At 37.7% G+C, this 18,561-nt stretch overlaps 1 protein-coding gene across 2 annotated transcripts in view; it reads left to right on the top strand.

The window, feature by feature from the left end:
- AK8 (adenylate kinase 8) overlaps positions 1-11,444 on the top strand; it is a 2,747,949-nt gene extending 2,736,505 nt beyond the window's left edge. For both annotated transcript variants that reach the window (XM_044058631.1, XM_044058632.1), the window contains one exon: positions 10,900-11,444. In XM_044058631.1, coding sequence (XP_043914566.1) covers positions 10,900-11,164 — 265 coding nt within the window. In that variant the 3' untranslated portion in view covers positions 11,165-11,444. The remainder of the gene's footprint in view (positions 1-10,899) is intronic.
- The last annotated feature ends 7,117 nt before the right edge of the window (positions 11,445-18,561 follow it).

Here is an 18,561-nt window from a genome sequence, read left to right as displayed (position 1 = left end):
GGTCCAAAAAGGACCACAAATCTTTTGCATAATATTTATTATGCTGTACAATAAGGTTCAAAATTTTATCCAAATAAAAAGAGATAGTCATAGTTTTGCATCTAGGACTAGACACCACAGGCCTAGATGGTGAACAAGTTTTGTTTTTATGAATTTTGGGAATACCAAATATTTCCCCCAGTTCTGGCTCATCTACTGTGAAAAATTAAAATAATGCATAATCAGTATATATTTGTGGTTAAATAGTTGAAAAATCTTACTATCAATTTTATTAAAGTTCTTACTTACTTCCATTTTATTCACTTTTTCATAAAAAGTCTCATCTGTTAACACTTTAATCATCTCTTCTTGATATTTGACTTCATTCATAATTACCATCCCACATCCATTATCTTCCTCCATGTATCTTAAATGCTTATAAGTTCTTAACTTCTTCAAAGCTTCATTTTGTGCCTTATTTAGGTTAAAAAGCTTTACTACAGCTTTATTCCTGTTTAAAGTATCGAAGTCTGCTTCACATGACTTTGCAAAGGCATTTAATGTTAAATTTAAGCTAGGATTATAAGTGCTCGGCTTTCTTGTTGTATCTTCTAAATTGCATTCATTCACATGATGGAACAAATATTTCAGATTTAATTTTCTGATATAAACCTTAAAAATCAGTAATGAAATCAGTATAGCTTGCACATTTAATGGGTGCAAAGGAAAATCCTTTTGACAAAATGTTTCTTTCATCATCAGAAAACTCTTGCCCTGATAAATTAAATATTGGGCACACAACCTCTTTTAATGTCCCTTTCCTCTGTCTCCCTTTTGTTCCCTGTCTTTTTTATTGTGACTTCTGTTTATGATCTGGCTCCTAGCCGAAAAAAACACATTTTGTCTTGTCATATTCTCACTAACAACCTGTTGTGTACTTTTATTTATTTCCATTTTCCACATTAACTTCATTGCTTACAGCTTGCAAAGAATTTTCTGTTGGTACTACAAAGTTATCTAACTGGGACACATTGCTACCTATTTGTTTGTTGTTTTCATTCTGAATAACTTTCTCTTCATCTATTGATAGTTTTACATTTTTAATAATGTACGCTGTATTGTTAGCATATGCCTTTATATCACAATTTAACCTTTTAGTTTTTATAGTGACAATAACAGAAATTTATTTTTTAACTTAATCAATTTTTTATTTATTTTATTTTTATTTTATTTTACATTTGTTGACCGGGCTAGTCCAGCTGGATATATGTCCATTTTCAGTGGAGGCCCGGGGAGAAAAGCTCCACAAATTACAACAACATAAAAGGTCAAGACAAAGACAATAACAGTATAATTTGGTACATAAGTTTTAACAATTATAGTACAAGCCTAAGATTATATATTTTATATTTCAGTAGGAAAAAGGAAAAATGTATCTAAGAATAGATGAATAAGACTAATACATTTGTATTAGAAATGGTGTAGTACAAATCTTTATAACATATTACAAAATTAGATACACCAAGTAATTTATGATAAGAGATACTAAGGTCTCACAAAAACCTAAGAAAGAAAAACACTAGCGATCAATAGATAGAGTATAGACGAACAGCAAACAAGGATGGAATTCTAGTGTTATTTAACACATAGGTTGTGATACTATATGAAGGTGTTTGATCATTCCACAGTATATACTTATTTACATGAGAAAAAATCCTAGGGAAGGTTAAGCTCACTAAAAATTAGTGAGACAACACAAGATCATGATAGGCTAGGAATTGTGGGAGTCTAGTTAATAGTTAGGTACTTAGTCTGGGTTAACACAGGGGCATAGCCAGTGTGATTTGAGGTAGGGTTTAAGCTTGCTTTTAAATAAGCTGACAGAGGATATTGAGGTTAGCTGGCTTGGGAGGATGTTCCAGGCTTTACCTACTGTATTGGAGAACAAGGTGTTATCAGCTAAGTTGTTGGATTTTGATATTTGTACAAGTAGGTTATTAGCTGAGCGTAAGGTCTTGAGGTTATTATAGGGGATGACTACGGATGTAAGTATGGGTGTATTTTGAGGTAAATACAGGATCTTATGGGCTACTATTAATTGACTGAAAAGTATTACATTTGGCAGCTCTAACCATCCTAACTGATTCAGATTGATACAGTGATGAGTTCTATGGGAGGACCCAGCTGCAAATCTGGCAATATTGTAGGATGATGTAAGTTTACTCAGATTACTTCTACATATTTTGGTATAGATAGGGGAGTCATAGAGCAAGGTAGAGATGAGGTGGGTACGAGCAATAGTAACCCTGGCTGGAGGTGTAAGAAAGGGTTTTATTCTATAGAGGGAACCTAGTTTCTTGTTTACTATTTTTATGGTGTTATTAATGTGAGGTTCAAAGGACAAGTTGTTATCTATTAGTACCCCGAGTAGTTTGGTGGTTGGTTCAGGAGATGATATAGTTCCATCATTTGAAGTAATAGTAAAGTTAAGTGGGGAGGTTCTGCGGGTGGGGGTAAATAGTAGCATTTTTGTTTTTTGGGGTTAAGGATAAGACGTCTTTGTAGGAGCCAGTTTTCAACTGTACTAAAGGTCATTTGGGTTAGTGACTGAAGTTCTGATTGAGAAGCAGCAGTGCATATGAGTGTGGAGTCGTCAGCGTATTGGATACAGTCAGCTTGAGGAATTACAGAATGAAGGTCATTTGTAAAGATGGAGAAGAGTAATGGGCCTAATATAGATCCTTGCGGGACCCCTAGAGCAACTGGGAGGTGGGAAGATAAAGTATTTTCCCATAGTACAGCCTGTTGCCTGTTATGTAGGTATGATTGGAACCACTGTATAGTATGGTTGTCCAATGACAGGTTTTTGAGTGTGTCTATAAGGAGGTGGTGATTCACCATGTCAAATGCTTTGGACAGGTCAATAAAAACAGCTGAGGATAGAGCATCAATATTACGATTGCTGTTAATATGGTTAGTGAAGGATAAGAGAGCAGAGGTGGTGCTATGAAATGGGCTAAAGCCATGTTGACAGGGTGCTAATAAATTGTGATCGAGTAGGTAGGTTAACAGTTGTATGTGTATACATTTCTCCATTATTTTTGCCAAAGGAGATAGAATAGCTATGGGCCTATAATTGGACAACTCTTTGGAGTTACTGCCCTTATGCAGGGGAGTTATGTGAGAGACTTTCCAGATTAGGGGAATAGATCCTTCAGAAATAGTTCTGTTAATGAGGATGGATATGGGGTAGGCTATGACTTTAGCAGCTATTTGCAGGCATTCTGCAGGTAATTTATCAGCAGAGAGAGTAGTGGGTTTAAGTTTCTGTATGAGGTTACAGATAAGTGAAGTGGGCACTGGCTGAAAATGAAATTGATGAGAATTATTGGTAAAGGTTGTGGCAGAGCCTGGGATGCTAGGGGATAGCTGGTTGGCTAGGGATTGTATGGTTTCAGTGAAAAAAGTATTAAATGAGTCAGCTATTTGGATGGGATTGTTGTGATCAGAGCCAGAGGGAGAGGGAGTACTTGAGCATCCAGGGTGTAGGAGGTTATTGATACCTCGCCAGAATTTGTGGGGATTATTTTGGTTGGTTTGTTGTAGTTGGTAGTAGTAGTTTCTTTTATCGGCTAATATGGCTATAAATGCCTTTACAAAATGAAAAACATGAATGAGTTATCACAAAAGCATCTAATTGTTCAGTGTCCTTTTTTAATCTATCCAAAACAGTCACATTGTGTAGTATTAACTGTTTCAGCACTTCAAGTCCCATTCTATTGTATATCCCCAACAGTTCTTTGAAAGTTCTGTCCTTATAAGTTATCCTATTTGGAAAATGATGCACTCTTTATCCTAATGGCACAATGTTCAACTCTGCATACTACTCTCTGCAATTTGAATATAGATGACTTACATTCTGCAGTAGTGTGAATGGGGTCTGTATTAGAACACCGGACATTTGAAATGTCGGGTGTTCTAATATCGACCCATTTTCAGTGAATGCTGAAAATATCGAAGTAACAGGAAACCGAATTCTTTCCTAGGGAAAGAATTCGGTTGTCTGTTTCTGTTGCTTTGGTATTTTCAGCGCTCTGGTGGAAAGTTATGGGTCAGGTTCAGGTAAGTGTGCGATTGTGTGGATGTGTGCGTTAGGGCGGGTTCGGTGAGTTAGGGTTAGGACGCGGGTCAGGTAGGTGTGTGATTGTGTGGACATTTGGGTTAGGTGAGTTAGGGTTAGGGCACGGGTGAGGTGACTGTGCGATAGTAACGGACCTTAGGGTTTGAGTTAAGGTAAGTGGATAGTTAGTGGTGTATGTATAGTTTAGTGTAGGGTTAGGTGTACGAGTTTAGGCTCCAGAGAGCACCCCTGCAATACCAGGCTACAACTCTTACCACACTTTTCGGCCACCAAACCAGGACCGAAACACTAAAGGTGGAGGAGTGTCAGTATTCACCAAGGATATTCACACCACCAGGCTAGTTGGCCAACACAATGTGTCTGAAATTCTCCAAGTGCAACTAACACTAGGTAAGACTGCAGTCCAAATTGTAGCTTGCTACAGATCCCCCACCATACCCCAAGATTCTCACTACACCTTTCTAAACATACTGGAAAATATTAAGATAGAACCAAACACCCTAATACTGGGTGATTTTAACTACCCTGCCATTAACTGGGAAAACTACTCATGTCCCAACACCTTTGCGCAACGGTTCTTGGAATTCATAACTTCCAACGCCTGGATCAACTAATCCATAGTCCCACCAGAGGCTCCAATATCCTAGACCTGGTCATTACCAACATGGGAAATCAATGCTCCATACCTATGGTCACCCCCTCGTTAGTCAGGTCTGACCATAAGCTAATCACCCTTAACATCCACAACCCAGTAAAGAAACCACCATAAAAAACTTCTCCAAAGCCAACTTCATGCTACTCAAGTCAGAAGTGACAAACTTCATGACACCCATGCAGACGGGAACTGAAAGTTCGACTGCTGAATCCTACACTAAGGCACTGTACGAGCACATCCACTCATGCATGAATCGTGCCATCCCAAATAGAACCAAAATGCTCTCAGCCAAAAAAGGAAGCCAATCTGGTGGTCCCCTGCCATAAACAAACTTTACAACAAAAGGAAGAAACTTTTGCAGAAAAGAGGAAAATCCCAGGATGCAAAAACTCCTTACTAGCCTCAGTAAGAAACTGAGATGCCTCATAAAATCCTCCAAAGCTAGTCACGAAAATAAAATTGCCAAAGATTCCAAAGACAACCACAAAGCATTCTATAACTATGTCAAGAATCTAAATGGCAATGCTCAGATCTGCTCTGAGCTAAAACAGAATGGCATTAAATATACTGATCCGAAGGATATTGCCAATATCCTGGAAGATTGATTCAGTGCCAACTTCACCCCCCTCTCACCCCCTAAATGGCCCATCTCAATACCGGAAGATTGCCAAATTCCAGTAATAACGGCCACACAGGTACAAAACGCACTCTCTAAAGCCAAGAATACAGCATCCATGGGACCAGATGACATCCCGGGCTGTGTACTACATGAACTACAATATGAACTGGCACCTCACCTAAGTGTCATGTTTAATCATAGCCTCACCTCAGGTTTCGTGCCCACTGAGTGGCGCAGAGCTACAGTTATCCCAATCCACAAGGGGGGGATCCTCCTTGGATCCCGGAAACTACCGTCCCATCAGTCTGACAAGCCTTATCTGCAAGGCCATGGAGCGTATTATCATGGAACTTATAAACAAAGACATTGGCAACCTTCAAACACTGGACCCCACCCAGTTTGGGTTTGTGAAGGGCCGATCTTGTCTCCTGAACCTGATTGACTTCTTTGAATCAGTCTCCAGAGCCATGGACAAGGGTAAGGTGGTCCACACAGCCTATCTAGACCTTGCCAAGGCCTTTGACACCATCCCCCACTCTGGAATCATAGATAAACTTACTAAGTTGGGCATTAATCCCTATGTCACCCAATGGGTTGCTAAATGGCTTACTGATAGAACCCAAAAAGTAAAAAAAAAAAGTAAAAGTAAAAGTAGCCGACTCCAAATCCAGCTCCAGACAAGTGACAAGTGGAGTACCTCAGGGTTCAGTCCTGGGGCCGCTCTTGTTTGGCATCTACTTCTCTGAAGTACAGGTCAACACTAAGGGACTCTGGCTAACAAAGTTTGCAGATGACTGCAAACTGGGAGCCATTATTGAATCCCCAAATGATGTGGATACTCTACAAAAGGGCCTTACAGAAACAGATGCTTGCTGCCAGAGCCATGGGCTCAAGCTCAATGCCAAGAAATGTATTGTTATCCCCTTTGGGAAAAACATGTATCCATGAATTACCATATAGGTGGCAGTACACTAAACACAGAAAGTGTGATAAGAGACTTAGGGACACAGGTGGACAGTGGTCTCACCTTCGATAACCACATCGCCACAACAGTCAGGAAATCCTTCTATGTGGCACACCTCATCACAAAGGGATTTTCATCCAGAAAAAAGGAGGTCATTGTCCCACTGTACTCATCCCTTATTAGACCCATTATAGAATACAACGCCCCATTTGGTAAGTACCTCTCAAGACATCTGCAACAACTGGAAAGGCCTCAGAAATACCTCACTAAAAGAATCACAGGCCTAAAGCAGATGTCCTACGCTGACCGCCTTAAAAAACTCCAGCTATACTCTGTCGCATATCGTCTACTCAGAGGCGATCTCTGCTTAACATACAAGGCCATGTCAAACCCAGAGCTGTTGGACATGCTACACATAAAAAAATCCCAATCCCTCAGAGCTACACGCTCCAGGGATCTAAACCTTGTCATCACAATAAACAAAACATGCTGGAGGGTTAGGTTCCTGACCCAGAGACTCCCCAGACTCTGGAATAGATTGCCCATACATGTCAAGCAGAGTGCCTCTTTGGACCTCTTCAAGAGGAACCTTGACGATTGGATGGGAGAAAGGAAATTCACCCCAGGGATCATGTCAGTCGCCCTGCTAGACAGGGGTCCAAGAAAGTAAATAATGTGGGAAGAAATAGCCAGGGAATTGTTATGGCTAGGCTTGTATAGGCCCTAGGGCTGATAGCCTAGTACCAACCTATGAACCTATTTAGGTGTATGTGTGTGGATTGCTGTTTGTTTGGTGTGCTTATGTTGTGTGTATGTGTTTTGGAACAGCAAATTTTTTCCCTAGGAAAATATTTGCTGTTCCGAATGTTCAGTGGTTTTTTTTCGATTGCTAGGGTTCGATATTAGAACACTCGACATTTTGAATGTTTGGTGTTCTAATACAGACTCTGTGAATGTTGGTTTCCATATTTACAGCATTTTCTGTTCCTTTATGATATAACACTTAATTTCCTTCTTTAAATGGGTTGGTATCTTTAATATTTACTAATCCCAACACAAAACCTGGCTCCATACCACGCTCTTCAGTGACCAGCATTGTATCCATTATATCACTTCCATTGCTGAGAATGCATTCCTCTTGCTTCTTAAAGGGACCTCCACTCACCGTATTAGTAACATTTCCCAAGGACATACACACTTTACTGAATACTGCATTAAAGTCACAGCAAGCCTGATGAAAAGTTTCAGACAAAGTACATAAATCACCTGGAGTGGGATACTCAAATTAGTACATTCATGTCGATCATTCACTGTAGCCTGTGTATTAAGAAAACCCACCTGGTTCATGTCCTCATCTCCAGCACTCAATGAAGCCATGCCGAGCTGTAGTTGATAAACTCAATAACTTCTAAACAGCAAACCCAAGAATTCCAAAAACTAAAAACGACACTTCCTGGAGACACTGCTCGAGTCCGGAGAATTAAAATACACCACAACACAAATTTAGCACTTTCATTCCATTTTATTTGCAATACTATGTTTATTGTACTATGTGAAAAACTGGAGTTTGTAGTTAAAAGACCAACAAACTTAAAGGCATTGTTAGAGTTTCACCCCCAAGGAGATGTTAGTTTAGGTACATTTAAGATGGGTACTTATGCTTATGGCCATTGTAGACAATGTAGATATATGAGCAATAGCAATATAATACATTTTCTTCACTTAAACAAAACCTTTGAAACTAGAGGTTACTACAATTGTCTTAGTAAAAATGCAGTATATGTAGGAAATGGTCATGCATGTCATGATTTTTATATTGGTAAACGTGTAAGACCTTTAAAAATTAGAGTGAGAGAGCATATTAAGGCAATTAAAGACAGGAATATGCTCAATGCTCTAAGTAAACATAGTATTACAAATAAAATGGAATGAAAGCACTAGCATAGCGAACGTTCATAATCGCGAATTTGACGTATGTCGAAAATATGTCAAATTTGCGGTTATGAAGTTGCGCTATGTAATGTCCGGGTTTGTGTTTTGTTGGTGCGCGGTGCCGTGTTTGGATGTAGGTGTTATGTCAGGTAAGTGAGTGTTTTGTAAGGGTTTTGAGTGGGAGTTAGAGTGTGTGTGAGGGATTGGAGAATGTGCGTGTGTGAGTGAGCTTTTGTGTTGTGTTTGTGCGATCTTGGAGTTAGTATATATAAGTAGGGGTGGGGGTGCAGCCCCATGGGGGTGCATGGGGCTTGCCCTGCTTATGTGTGTGTGAGTTGTGTATGTGTGTTGTTTTTTTGTTTATGTTGTGATGTGGGTGTTGTGTTGTATGTTTAGTGTAGTGTGTGCAGTGTTTTCGGTTATGTGGTTTCGCGGTTTTTGTTTGTCGGTGTTTTGTGGATTCGGTTTTATAGTCTCGAGATACTGAAATTCGATATTTCAGCATTTCGAGGTTATAAAGTGAATCCATATACACACACACACACACACACACACACACACACACACACACACACAAGCAGACTTTGGTGAAACACATCTGGGACACCTGACAGCATATTGTTTGTGCAGACAACCCACTGTGAGGAGTGGTTTAATGCTCATGCCACTATAAAACAAACCAATGAGTTAGAAGTCTCTTCTACACCTTGTCCCTACAAAGTACTGACAACACAGCAGCACTAGTAGTAGAGATGCCCTAAAGATATGCCAGAAAAGCAGTACCATTTTTATTTGCATCAAGACAGCATTAAAAACTTTAGATGCATGCAACTGGTACTTTTTCTTCTAAAATATAGTTAATGTCAGGTATTCTCAGAACCCTGCATCACGCACATTTCTGTTTGTATTATACACATTAGCATTTGCTTTGATTATCCAGCATTTTTAAGTAATAGAAGATGGAGGTACTGTGAAAATAAAATCAAATGTTCTTTCTTTTTCCAAAACTGTTTAATTTTCGTTAACTCATCCACAGTAATAAAACTTGGATAGAAGAAAATAATTTAAAAACATATAGCATATTTACAATAAGGATAAGAGAGTAAGAAATCATGAAGTACAAAGAATAATTTTGGAAATGATAAGCTACGTAATTGATTTCATTCAGCATTTGAAATTTAAAAGAAATATACTTGCCTCCTACAATTATTAATATAGTACTAAAAACAAAATGTATACCAGAAGTAGAAACCTTAAAATAAGAAAACATGGAGTTACTATGTCAAGTAATCTCTGTTTAAACATTATAATTTTTTTAACTCTGCTAACTCTTAAAGGTAATCTGAACCTTGGTTCTACTTTACATCAAAGTTGATGTGCCGTACACCATCCAGGGAGATTTTAGAAAATGTTCCACTAAAGTTTTTGTGAAAGTATTTTATGGGGTAATACGGCTATGAAGTTTAGTACTTTACAGGCTATGGCACTGAGGTTTACACAGTATGAGAATCATTCATTTTGCTTAATCTGGGTATATTCCCTTATTTATTCTAGTAAGAGAAGCAGAACAGATCAGTCTGGGTGTGTTCCCTTATTTATTCTAGTAAGAGAAGCAGAACAGATCAATCTGGGTGTGTTCCCTTATTTATTCCAGTAAGAGAAGCAGAACAGATCAATCTGGGTGTTCTCTTATTTATTGTAGTAAGAGAAGCAGAACAGATAAATCTGGGTGTTCTCTTATTTATTCTAGTAAGAGAAGCAGAACAGATCAGTTTGGGTGTGTTCTCTTATTTATTCTAGTAAGAGAAGCAGAACAGATCAATCTGGGTGTTCTCTTATTTATTCTAGTAAGAGAAGCAGAACAGATCAATCTGGGTGTTCTCTTATTTATTCTAGTAAGAGAACAGAACAGATCAATCTGGGTGTGTTCTCTTATTTATTCTAGTAAGAGAACAGAACAGATCAATCTGGGTGTGTTCTCTTATTTATTCTAGTAAGAGAAGCAGAACAGATCAATCTGGGTGTGTTCTCTTATTTATTGTAGTAAGAGAACAGAACAGATCAATCTGGGTGTGTTCTCTTATTTATTCTAGTAAGAGAACAGAACAAATCAATCTGGGTGTGTTCCCTTATTTATTCTAGTAAGAGAAGCAGAACAGATCAGTCTGGGTGTGTTCTCTTATTTATTCTAGTAGGAGAAGCAGAACAGATCAATCTGGGTGTGTTCTCTTATTTATTCTAGTAAGAGAAGCAGAACAGATCAATCTGGGTGTGTTCTCTTATTTATTCTAGTAAGAGAACAGAACAGATCAATCTGGGTGTGTTCTCTTATTTATTCTAGTAGGAGAAGCAGAAGATATCAACTCCCTACTTCCTTATGGCTTCACTGTGCAGTTATTGTGCCAAAGGTCTTTTCTTATCACATTCCCTGTCCTTTAAAGTGAACATCATAATTTCCCAAAAACATATGCTGAGATGATATTGGAATAACCGATATGTGATACAAATATGTCTGAACACTAAGTGTAGGCAAGTTATTGACAATGGAATGTGTTATACTGTGTGTTTTGCTCATCTCATTTTGACACGTTTTGATTTTGCCTCCACAGATATCATTCAGTCTACAAACCGCCCCCCAACCCAAAGGTACAGTCTCGTCTTCAGCGGAACCCAAAGGATTCGGAAGATAATGTACAGCACCACCTGGATGTGTATCATGCCAGTGTGTGGGAAATGGAGAAATTTTATGATAATGTCATTCATATCAATGCTGACCAAGACCCTCACACAGTTTTTGAATACATTGAAAGCTGCATTGTAAACCCCATCCCTAAGAAAATACAGAAGCCAAAAACAGCAGAGCTTCATGTTTAAAGTGCTGGACTGTGATACCTTGAGAACTAGGTTTGGATCTCCCCAGCTCTCTCTTGTGTACTATGCAACCCTGAACAAATCATTTAAATTTCTTGTACTCCCAGGTATCCCTTATAAGTGCAATAAAACTATTACTGCAGAATAGAATAAATAGTTGCATCATAAAACTTTTTAATGTGAAAACTGCATACCAAACAACCTACATTAATTACCAAGATAAGTTGCATAATGCTTTATTTGTATTAGTTTTATTCACTTCCAAATAAATTTTTCATCTGTTTTTCAGTTGTCTTATTTCTCGTGAGTTCGAGTACTTAATATTATCTAAACAGCACAGCTGTCTGAGCTGTAACGACAGGAAAAATCACAGTCTTATTTTTTTATTAGAAAAATTCTAGGTTAACTGCACATACTGCTTATAAGATGAAACAATATAGATTTGTTATTAGCAACACAGAATATATACATTTTGTTAATAATTATTTCACTGGTTGGACATTGCAGACACGCAAGATTTACTAAGCATTTTTTATTATATTAGGCCTGATGTTCATCTCCATTCTAATAGCCACATGTAGGCAAGCATCCAGCTATAGACTCTTATAAGAATTCATTTTCTGCCGAAGCCAAACTTACACTTAGATTGCAGTGCCTTTCAGTTTTCTTTAATTTGCAAAGTTTATCAAACAAACTGTGTTTCGCAGCAAACATGCATTGAACATGCATGGTGCTGAAATTCAGCATACTTAACTAAATCATAACATAACTTTTTTAAATCATAAGAGAACTCTTTTTTTAAATCATAAGATAACTCTTGTTCTACTCCTAAATTCTCTCCTGAGCTGCTTTGGGAGGTGAGGGACTTATGTATGGTGACCTTTGAATTTCCTGATTATAATGACAGATCCCTTTAAGATTAGCATGAGCAGGACTATGCACACCATTACACGACCTGTACATATGAGTTCTGTGGCCATATGCTCACTTATTCATGTATACATGCATGTATTTATTTATTTGCATCTTCATGGATGAGAATGGCAGTTCCACTGAACTTTGTTTCTAGCTTCTCATGTGCATTGCTTAACCTTTACCTTTCATCTGCTGACTACAGGAGTGCTATCAGAAGGCAATGAATTACATTTGCTGTCTGCTCTATAAAAGTAAATGAAAACTGTTTGTCAGCCACATGTTAGTTGGGGCTGGGGGCTTTCATGGGCCCTGTTAGTGAATCACAGTGCAAGTCCTATTGTTTTTTTTTCAGACACCTTTATTGAACTATCACTTGTGACACAGGCAAATTTACATTCATATAAAAAGTAATCAAACTATATTAACATAACAAACATTATACTTCACTTGTACTGCTATGGATGAATGCACTACTTCCTGACATGAGCACTTCAGCTCTGACAGCTGTCTCATTCCTTATCTGCAGTGATTCTGCTACTTTTATGCAGCTTACAGAGAGCTATACTGGAAGCAGCTGGTGGAAGGCCATTCAGCCACAGAGAGGTGGATGGGGAGTGGTCCTGGCCTGTCACGCAAGGTTCTCTAAAACATCCAGTGCTAAAGAAAGACAGAGAGATGAATGGGAAGTACTCCTAACTTGTTACACAGGGTTCTGTAAAACATTAATTGCTATAGTAACACAGAGAGGTGGATGGGGATGCTCCTGACCTGTTACACGGGGTTCTCTAAAACATACACTGTTACAGTAACACAGAGAGCTGGATGGGGAGAGTACTCCTGACCTGTCACGCAGGGTTATCAAAAATAACCACTGCTACAGTAACACAGAGTGGTGGATGGGAAGTGCCCCTGTCCTGTCATGCAGGGTTCTCTAAAACATTCACTGCTACTGTAACACGAGAGCTGGATGGGGAATGCTCCTGGTGTATCATGCAGGTTCTCTAAAACATCCACTGCTACAGCAGGGTCTACTTTACATCAATGAAATGACATTTACCTGAAACCCAATTTACCAAGATGAAAACACCAACAGTAGCAAAACACTGACGTCCTAGAACACTGACTGTTCACTCTAGGTAAGTAACTGCTCGGCCATCCGAAACAAACACGTAAATGAAAGAAAACCAAACCCACCCATTTGCGGAGGCTTTGCCCCCCCCACCCCCCACACACACACCTCCCCTAACTAAATATACCAACTCCAAGATCACACTACTATGGGGTAAGGGGCAAAGTTCAACAGAATGGCTGAGTGGTTACTTACCTGGAGTGAACAGTCAGTGTTCCAGGATGTAGGTATTTTGCTGCTGTTGGTTGCTTTGTCTCGGTGAATCAGGTTTCGGGTAAGTGGCATTTCATTGATGTAAAGCAGACCCTTACAGTAACACAGAGAGGTTGATGAGAGTAGCTCTTGGCCTGTCAAGGAGGGTTTCCTAAAACATCCACTGCTACAGTAACACAGCTGGATGGGGATTGCTCCTCTTCTGTCACTCGGGATTCTGTTATGCATCCACTGCTACAGTAACACAGAGAGATGGATGGGAAGTGCTCCAAACCTGTCACTCAGGGTTCTATAAAACAACCACTGCTACAATACAACAGAGAGGTAGATGGGAAGTGCTCCTGACCTATCAATAAGGGTTCCCTAAAACATTCACTGCTACAGTAACACAGAGTGGTGGATGGGGATTGTTCCTGTCCTGTCACACAGTGTTCTCTAAAATGTCCATTGCTACATTAACACAAAGAGGTGGATGGAGAGTGTTCCTGACCTATCGTGCAGGGTTCTGTAAAATATGAACTGCTACAACATGTCTGTTATGAAAAAACACTGAGGAGAGAACAGTTATGCATAAGTTTACTTACCACAGCAGTAGTTTTTTGGGTGAAGATCCATTTGAAAAATTAAACATAACATTTGGATTTGGCTGCCTTATTTGCATCTTCTCTTAACCACATATTGTAAAAGTAGTGGCACCTTCCATGTGAAGAACCAGTGCAGGTGTTAATGCTGGTTATGCACTGATGTAAGATACCATGAGGCTCCCATAATGCATTCTGCATTGTTCAATGTCCTCCTCTGTGTTTCTTCAAGCCAATATTCCCCATAGGGATAGCACTACCTATGACAAAACAAAGTGCATGCAATTACATGAAATCAAATTGTAAAAGTGTGTTGAAAAACCAAAGTGTATAATGTCTTGCAAGCATATGAGCTCCAGCAAAAATATGGAATTTAAAATAATGTAGAGAGACCTTTTTATTTGTTTATTACTCTTCAGCTCTCAGAATTTACGCAGTATAATAAAGTAAGGTAAGGATAACGAAAATGTGTAAAGACAGCTACGTAATACAAATAAATATCCCTAAAAAGGGCAAGATTGGTACAGGAGTTTGCGGAAACTTTGTCAACACTACTTTCACCAACAGTAGAGTTTTCATCTTTCTCCATTGATGTGAACATTGGAGTTTGCTTATATAAATTCATTGGGTGTCCCACAACATGTGAGATGCTTGCTGCCTTTAAAAAAAGGATTACATGGAGGTTCCTCGAAATCAGTTTTGGCAAATTTTTTTCAAGTTTTTTTTTTACATTCAAGAAAACTGATTTTGATGGATCCAGTTGTACAATGGAGTAAACTATTCTAATGTTATCTTAAGAACATCATTTTCATAGGGACTGAAAGTAGTAAAATATTTTGTGTAAAAATTAAACTATGCAGTAAATAAATAATTCAGTAGCATTTCCTGAGTAATAGGACAATGTTTGAAATTAAATAAGTGGCAAGAGCTACAGAACTTAATCAGTACCACTTTATCTCCATATCAACAATAAAGCAGTTTTATTTGAAAAAAAAACTAGCATTAGAAGTAACAGGACTGTCACTTGAACAATAAATAAATTTACTAATCTGGTAAGGGTACGAATGATAGAATACTATTGTAACTGAATTTTTCACCACTGATGTAGTAGCACATCAGAAATACCAAATAAGCTTCCTGAATTCTATAAATAAATATATAACAGGCAGAAAACTCATCTACACAAGAAATTGGATGACATTAGGAATCTTTTCTGTTAGCGTGATCTCTCCTCAAAGATCTACTGTTATGGTAAGTACACTTACATACAACTGTATTGTCTTCTTCAGGAAAGTCACTGTAGCAGTAGGTTATAACATTTGGGTAGATTCCCAAGCAGTATTACTATACCCATAGGAAGTGATGCTTATAGGATCCCCTATAGCACAGCAGTTCCAAAAGTCTGTTTTAATTACAGATCATACCACTGACTTGAAGTGTTACAAGGATGTGGGACAGTAGTTTAATTGGCAGTTTCTCTTGTGTGGAAACATTTCTAAAGTAAATTGCTGAATTTGCTGATGAACTAGCGGCATCTGCCCTAATACTGCCTTTTAAAGTTTTCTAGTACTTGTTTCCAAAGAACGTGCTGTGAGCAACAACTGACAAGGACTGGTTGCTCACAGGGAAGTTTCGCTTTTTAAAAGAGACAGACATTTGATGTTTTTTTCTGAAGACTGGAGTTGCTCTGATGTAGTATCTAGGTTGCCTGTGTACAACCAGCATATACAGGAGATGCTTCCCTGCTTCCCTTCATTTTTGGGGTTTACATAGAAAAGATGGAGCTCAAAGGCCTGGTATCCTGAAATGGCAATAAAGCAAACACTTATTATGATATTCCCTGACAAATGCATTTACACTACATTTTTTTCATTTGGCAGATTACTGGCATAATATCCCAATAAAATATTTGCCAAAAGAATATTTAAAAGAGGCATTGTTATACAAAAACACTATAAATCACTGCAGCCACTGAACAATCCACTTAACAGTATGCGCATCATAGGTTTAGACTAGACGATGTAGAATAAACTATATTTCCTACATCCAGGATACTTTAAGAGGACCACTTCAGGTGTCTGGCTTGGTGCTATCTATATATATATATATATATATATATATATATATATATGTGTGTGTGTGTATATATATATATATATATATATATATATATATATATAATTTAAAATTCAAATAATAAACTGTTATCACAACAAAGGATAACATCATTGCACTTATATGTTCAGAGAAGTGAAAAATTAGAGGCCACGCTCCTTGCATAATATTGAAAATCTTTCTGTTCTTGAATTACTGCATGGATAAATAAAGTGTATATATATATATATATAGGTCTTAACTGTTTAACCTATAAATTGTGCAATCTTGCTTAAGATACATTTGTTGGTTGAAGATTTTTTTTGTTTTATTTTACTAGACAGGTATGCTAGACAAGATAGTTTTTTTTTTTGTTATACAACTTTATTAAATGTATCACTTAAGACATAGGCAAACATACATTAACAGAAAAGAAAACCAGCCATATTAACATTTTTCCATTTACATACAGTATGCATCACCTATCTTTTCTTTCTTTGAAACTATCATCAGTCCAATATTATATCAACTGCTGAATTCCTGCCTTCCCTTAAACCTCACTCCTCCTCTTCCTGAACACTATTCTGAATGTATTGCCCCCACAATCTGCATTTATTTCTGTGCAATTTCCTCATTCCCTTTTCTAGAACCCCTCTTCAAGTTCTTTTATATCTTTTATAATATTTAATACTTCAAATACAATTGATTTAGACTTTGATTTCAATTTTCTAGAAATTGCTTTTTTGGCAGCCAACAAAATTAAACTTAATAATACCTTGCTATATGTAGGCAATTCAGATCCTGTGTTCCAGCTGAAAACACAATCATTTCCTTAGTTAGAACTGTCTACTCACATAGTAGTTCTAACAGAGTACTTTGTAAAGAATCCTTAAAATCTTCCAGCTCATTACATTCCCAAAAAGTATGTTGCCAGTTATCTCTTTTTCCCCATCACACCTTCAACATTTATCTATCTAAGGACAATTTCTTTAAAGTCTACTTGAGATATAAAAATATCAATGCAAATACTTCCAAGCAAAGATCCTAAACCTTCTGGACTTTGTTGCATACTTGGAAGATGTAGAAATGTTGTCTCATGATTCTCATGTAAATTGTGTTTCCAGTCTGTTTTCACAATCTTTTCTAGCCTCCTCTGATTGATTCTTATAGTTAACATGCAGTGTTGTACATGCCTTACTAATTATCCACTTTTTTAACAGCGGTGTCTGCTCTAGATTCAACTAAGAACTATAGCAGGCCTTACAATTAAGATTTTCATATCCATAGGACTTCCAAGATGGCTGTACACTAATCAGCAGCTTAATTTCAACACTCCCAGTGTGAAAAAGAAACTCAGAGTTAAGGTCCAGTAATTCTGCCTGTTTCAGTAAATTCAGTTACTGACTAGTAGGTATACTGCCTGGGTGCCAGCAAAGAAGAAACTTAGAGAGCCTGAAAGAAAATCAACTAGAAAAGGTGAAGAAAAAACACTGACTTGAAAGACTTCTGCAGCTGTTAAGCAAAAAAGCATTTCATGCTCCAACTAGAGGAAAAATAGATCAAATTTGCTCAGAGCTGAATAAAATAAATGACATATTGAAGGAGTATTTCAACTCCAGTAACAAAAGTCTGAAAAAATGAAAGAAAGGTTTAAACAGTTATTCAGATGAACTGATAAAAACTGGGAAAATCAGTGATCAAAATAAAGAAAAGGCCGGCTGAGTATGAGACTGCTCAAGAAGAGCTGTTTCAAAAAATGGTAGAGTTAGAGGACAGAGCATGCGTGGAAAACCTGAGATTTTCTACTGTGCCAAAGAAACTGGAAATAAAAGAATGTATTAATTGTATGAAAATGCAATTAAGCAATTGGACTGGTATTCCACCGTAGGATATGCTAATTGAAAGGGAACATCATGTGTATGCTACTAAACTAGCCATGAGAAAGCAGCCAAAAACTGTATTAGTAAAGATGCAATCATACCAGCAGAAAGAGTTGATCCTTACAAAACTGTGGCAAATGGACAAAGTATTAAAAAATTACAGACAGTAGTGTGTCTGTGGAAAATGATTATTCACTGTACACCAGAAAAAAGAGAAGCAGATTTATCAGGGAATGTCAAGAGGCAGGTGTAAGATTCAAGCTGGTGTATCCAGTTATCTTCAAAATATTTTTCATGGAGATCAAAGTCATTTTTATGCAGAAAGGGCTAAGGAGGAAATAAAAAGTTTGTCTAACAAAAAGTAAACCAGCAAACAGAAGGGTACTCTGTTTCTCATTCTTCTGATAATAAAGCTCATAGAGAGATTCTTCCAGTAAAACCTTTTCAAATTTACAAAGGAAAACAATTGAGAGACAGAAAAAAGGCACGAGAGTTAACTAAAAGAATCAGGAGTACCTTGAACTTGAACTGGAGTCTGGGATTAGGATATAGAGGTGAACAGCAAGACCAGCAAAACTGAAATTAGTG

This window comes from Protopterus annectens, chromosome 16.part0 (assembly GCF_019279795.1).
Source record: "Protopterus annectens isolate FY-2018-M chromosome 16.part0, PAN1.0, whole genome shotgun sequence".
Taxonomy (NCBI): Eukaryota; Metazoa; Chordata; order Ceratodontiformes; family Protopteridae; genus Protopterus; species Protopterus annectens.
This window is presented reverse-complemented; position numbering and strand designations above follow the sequence as displayed.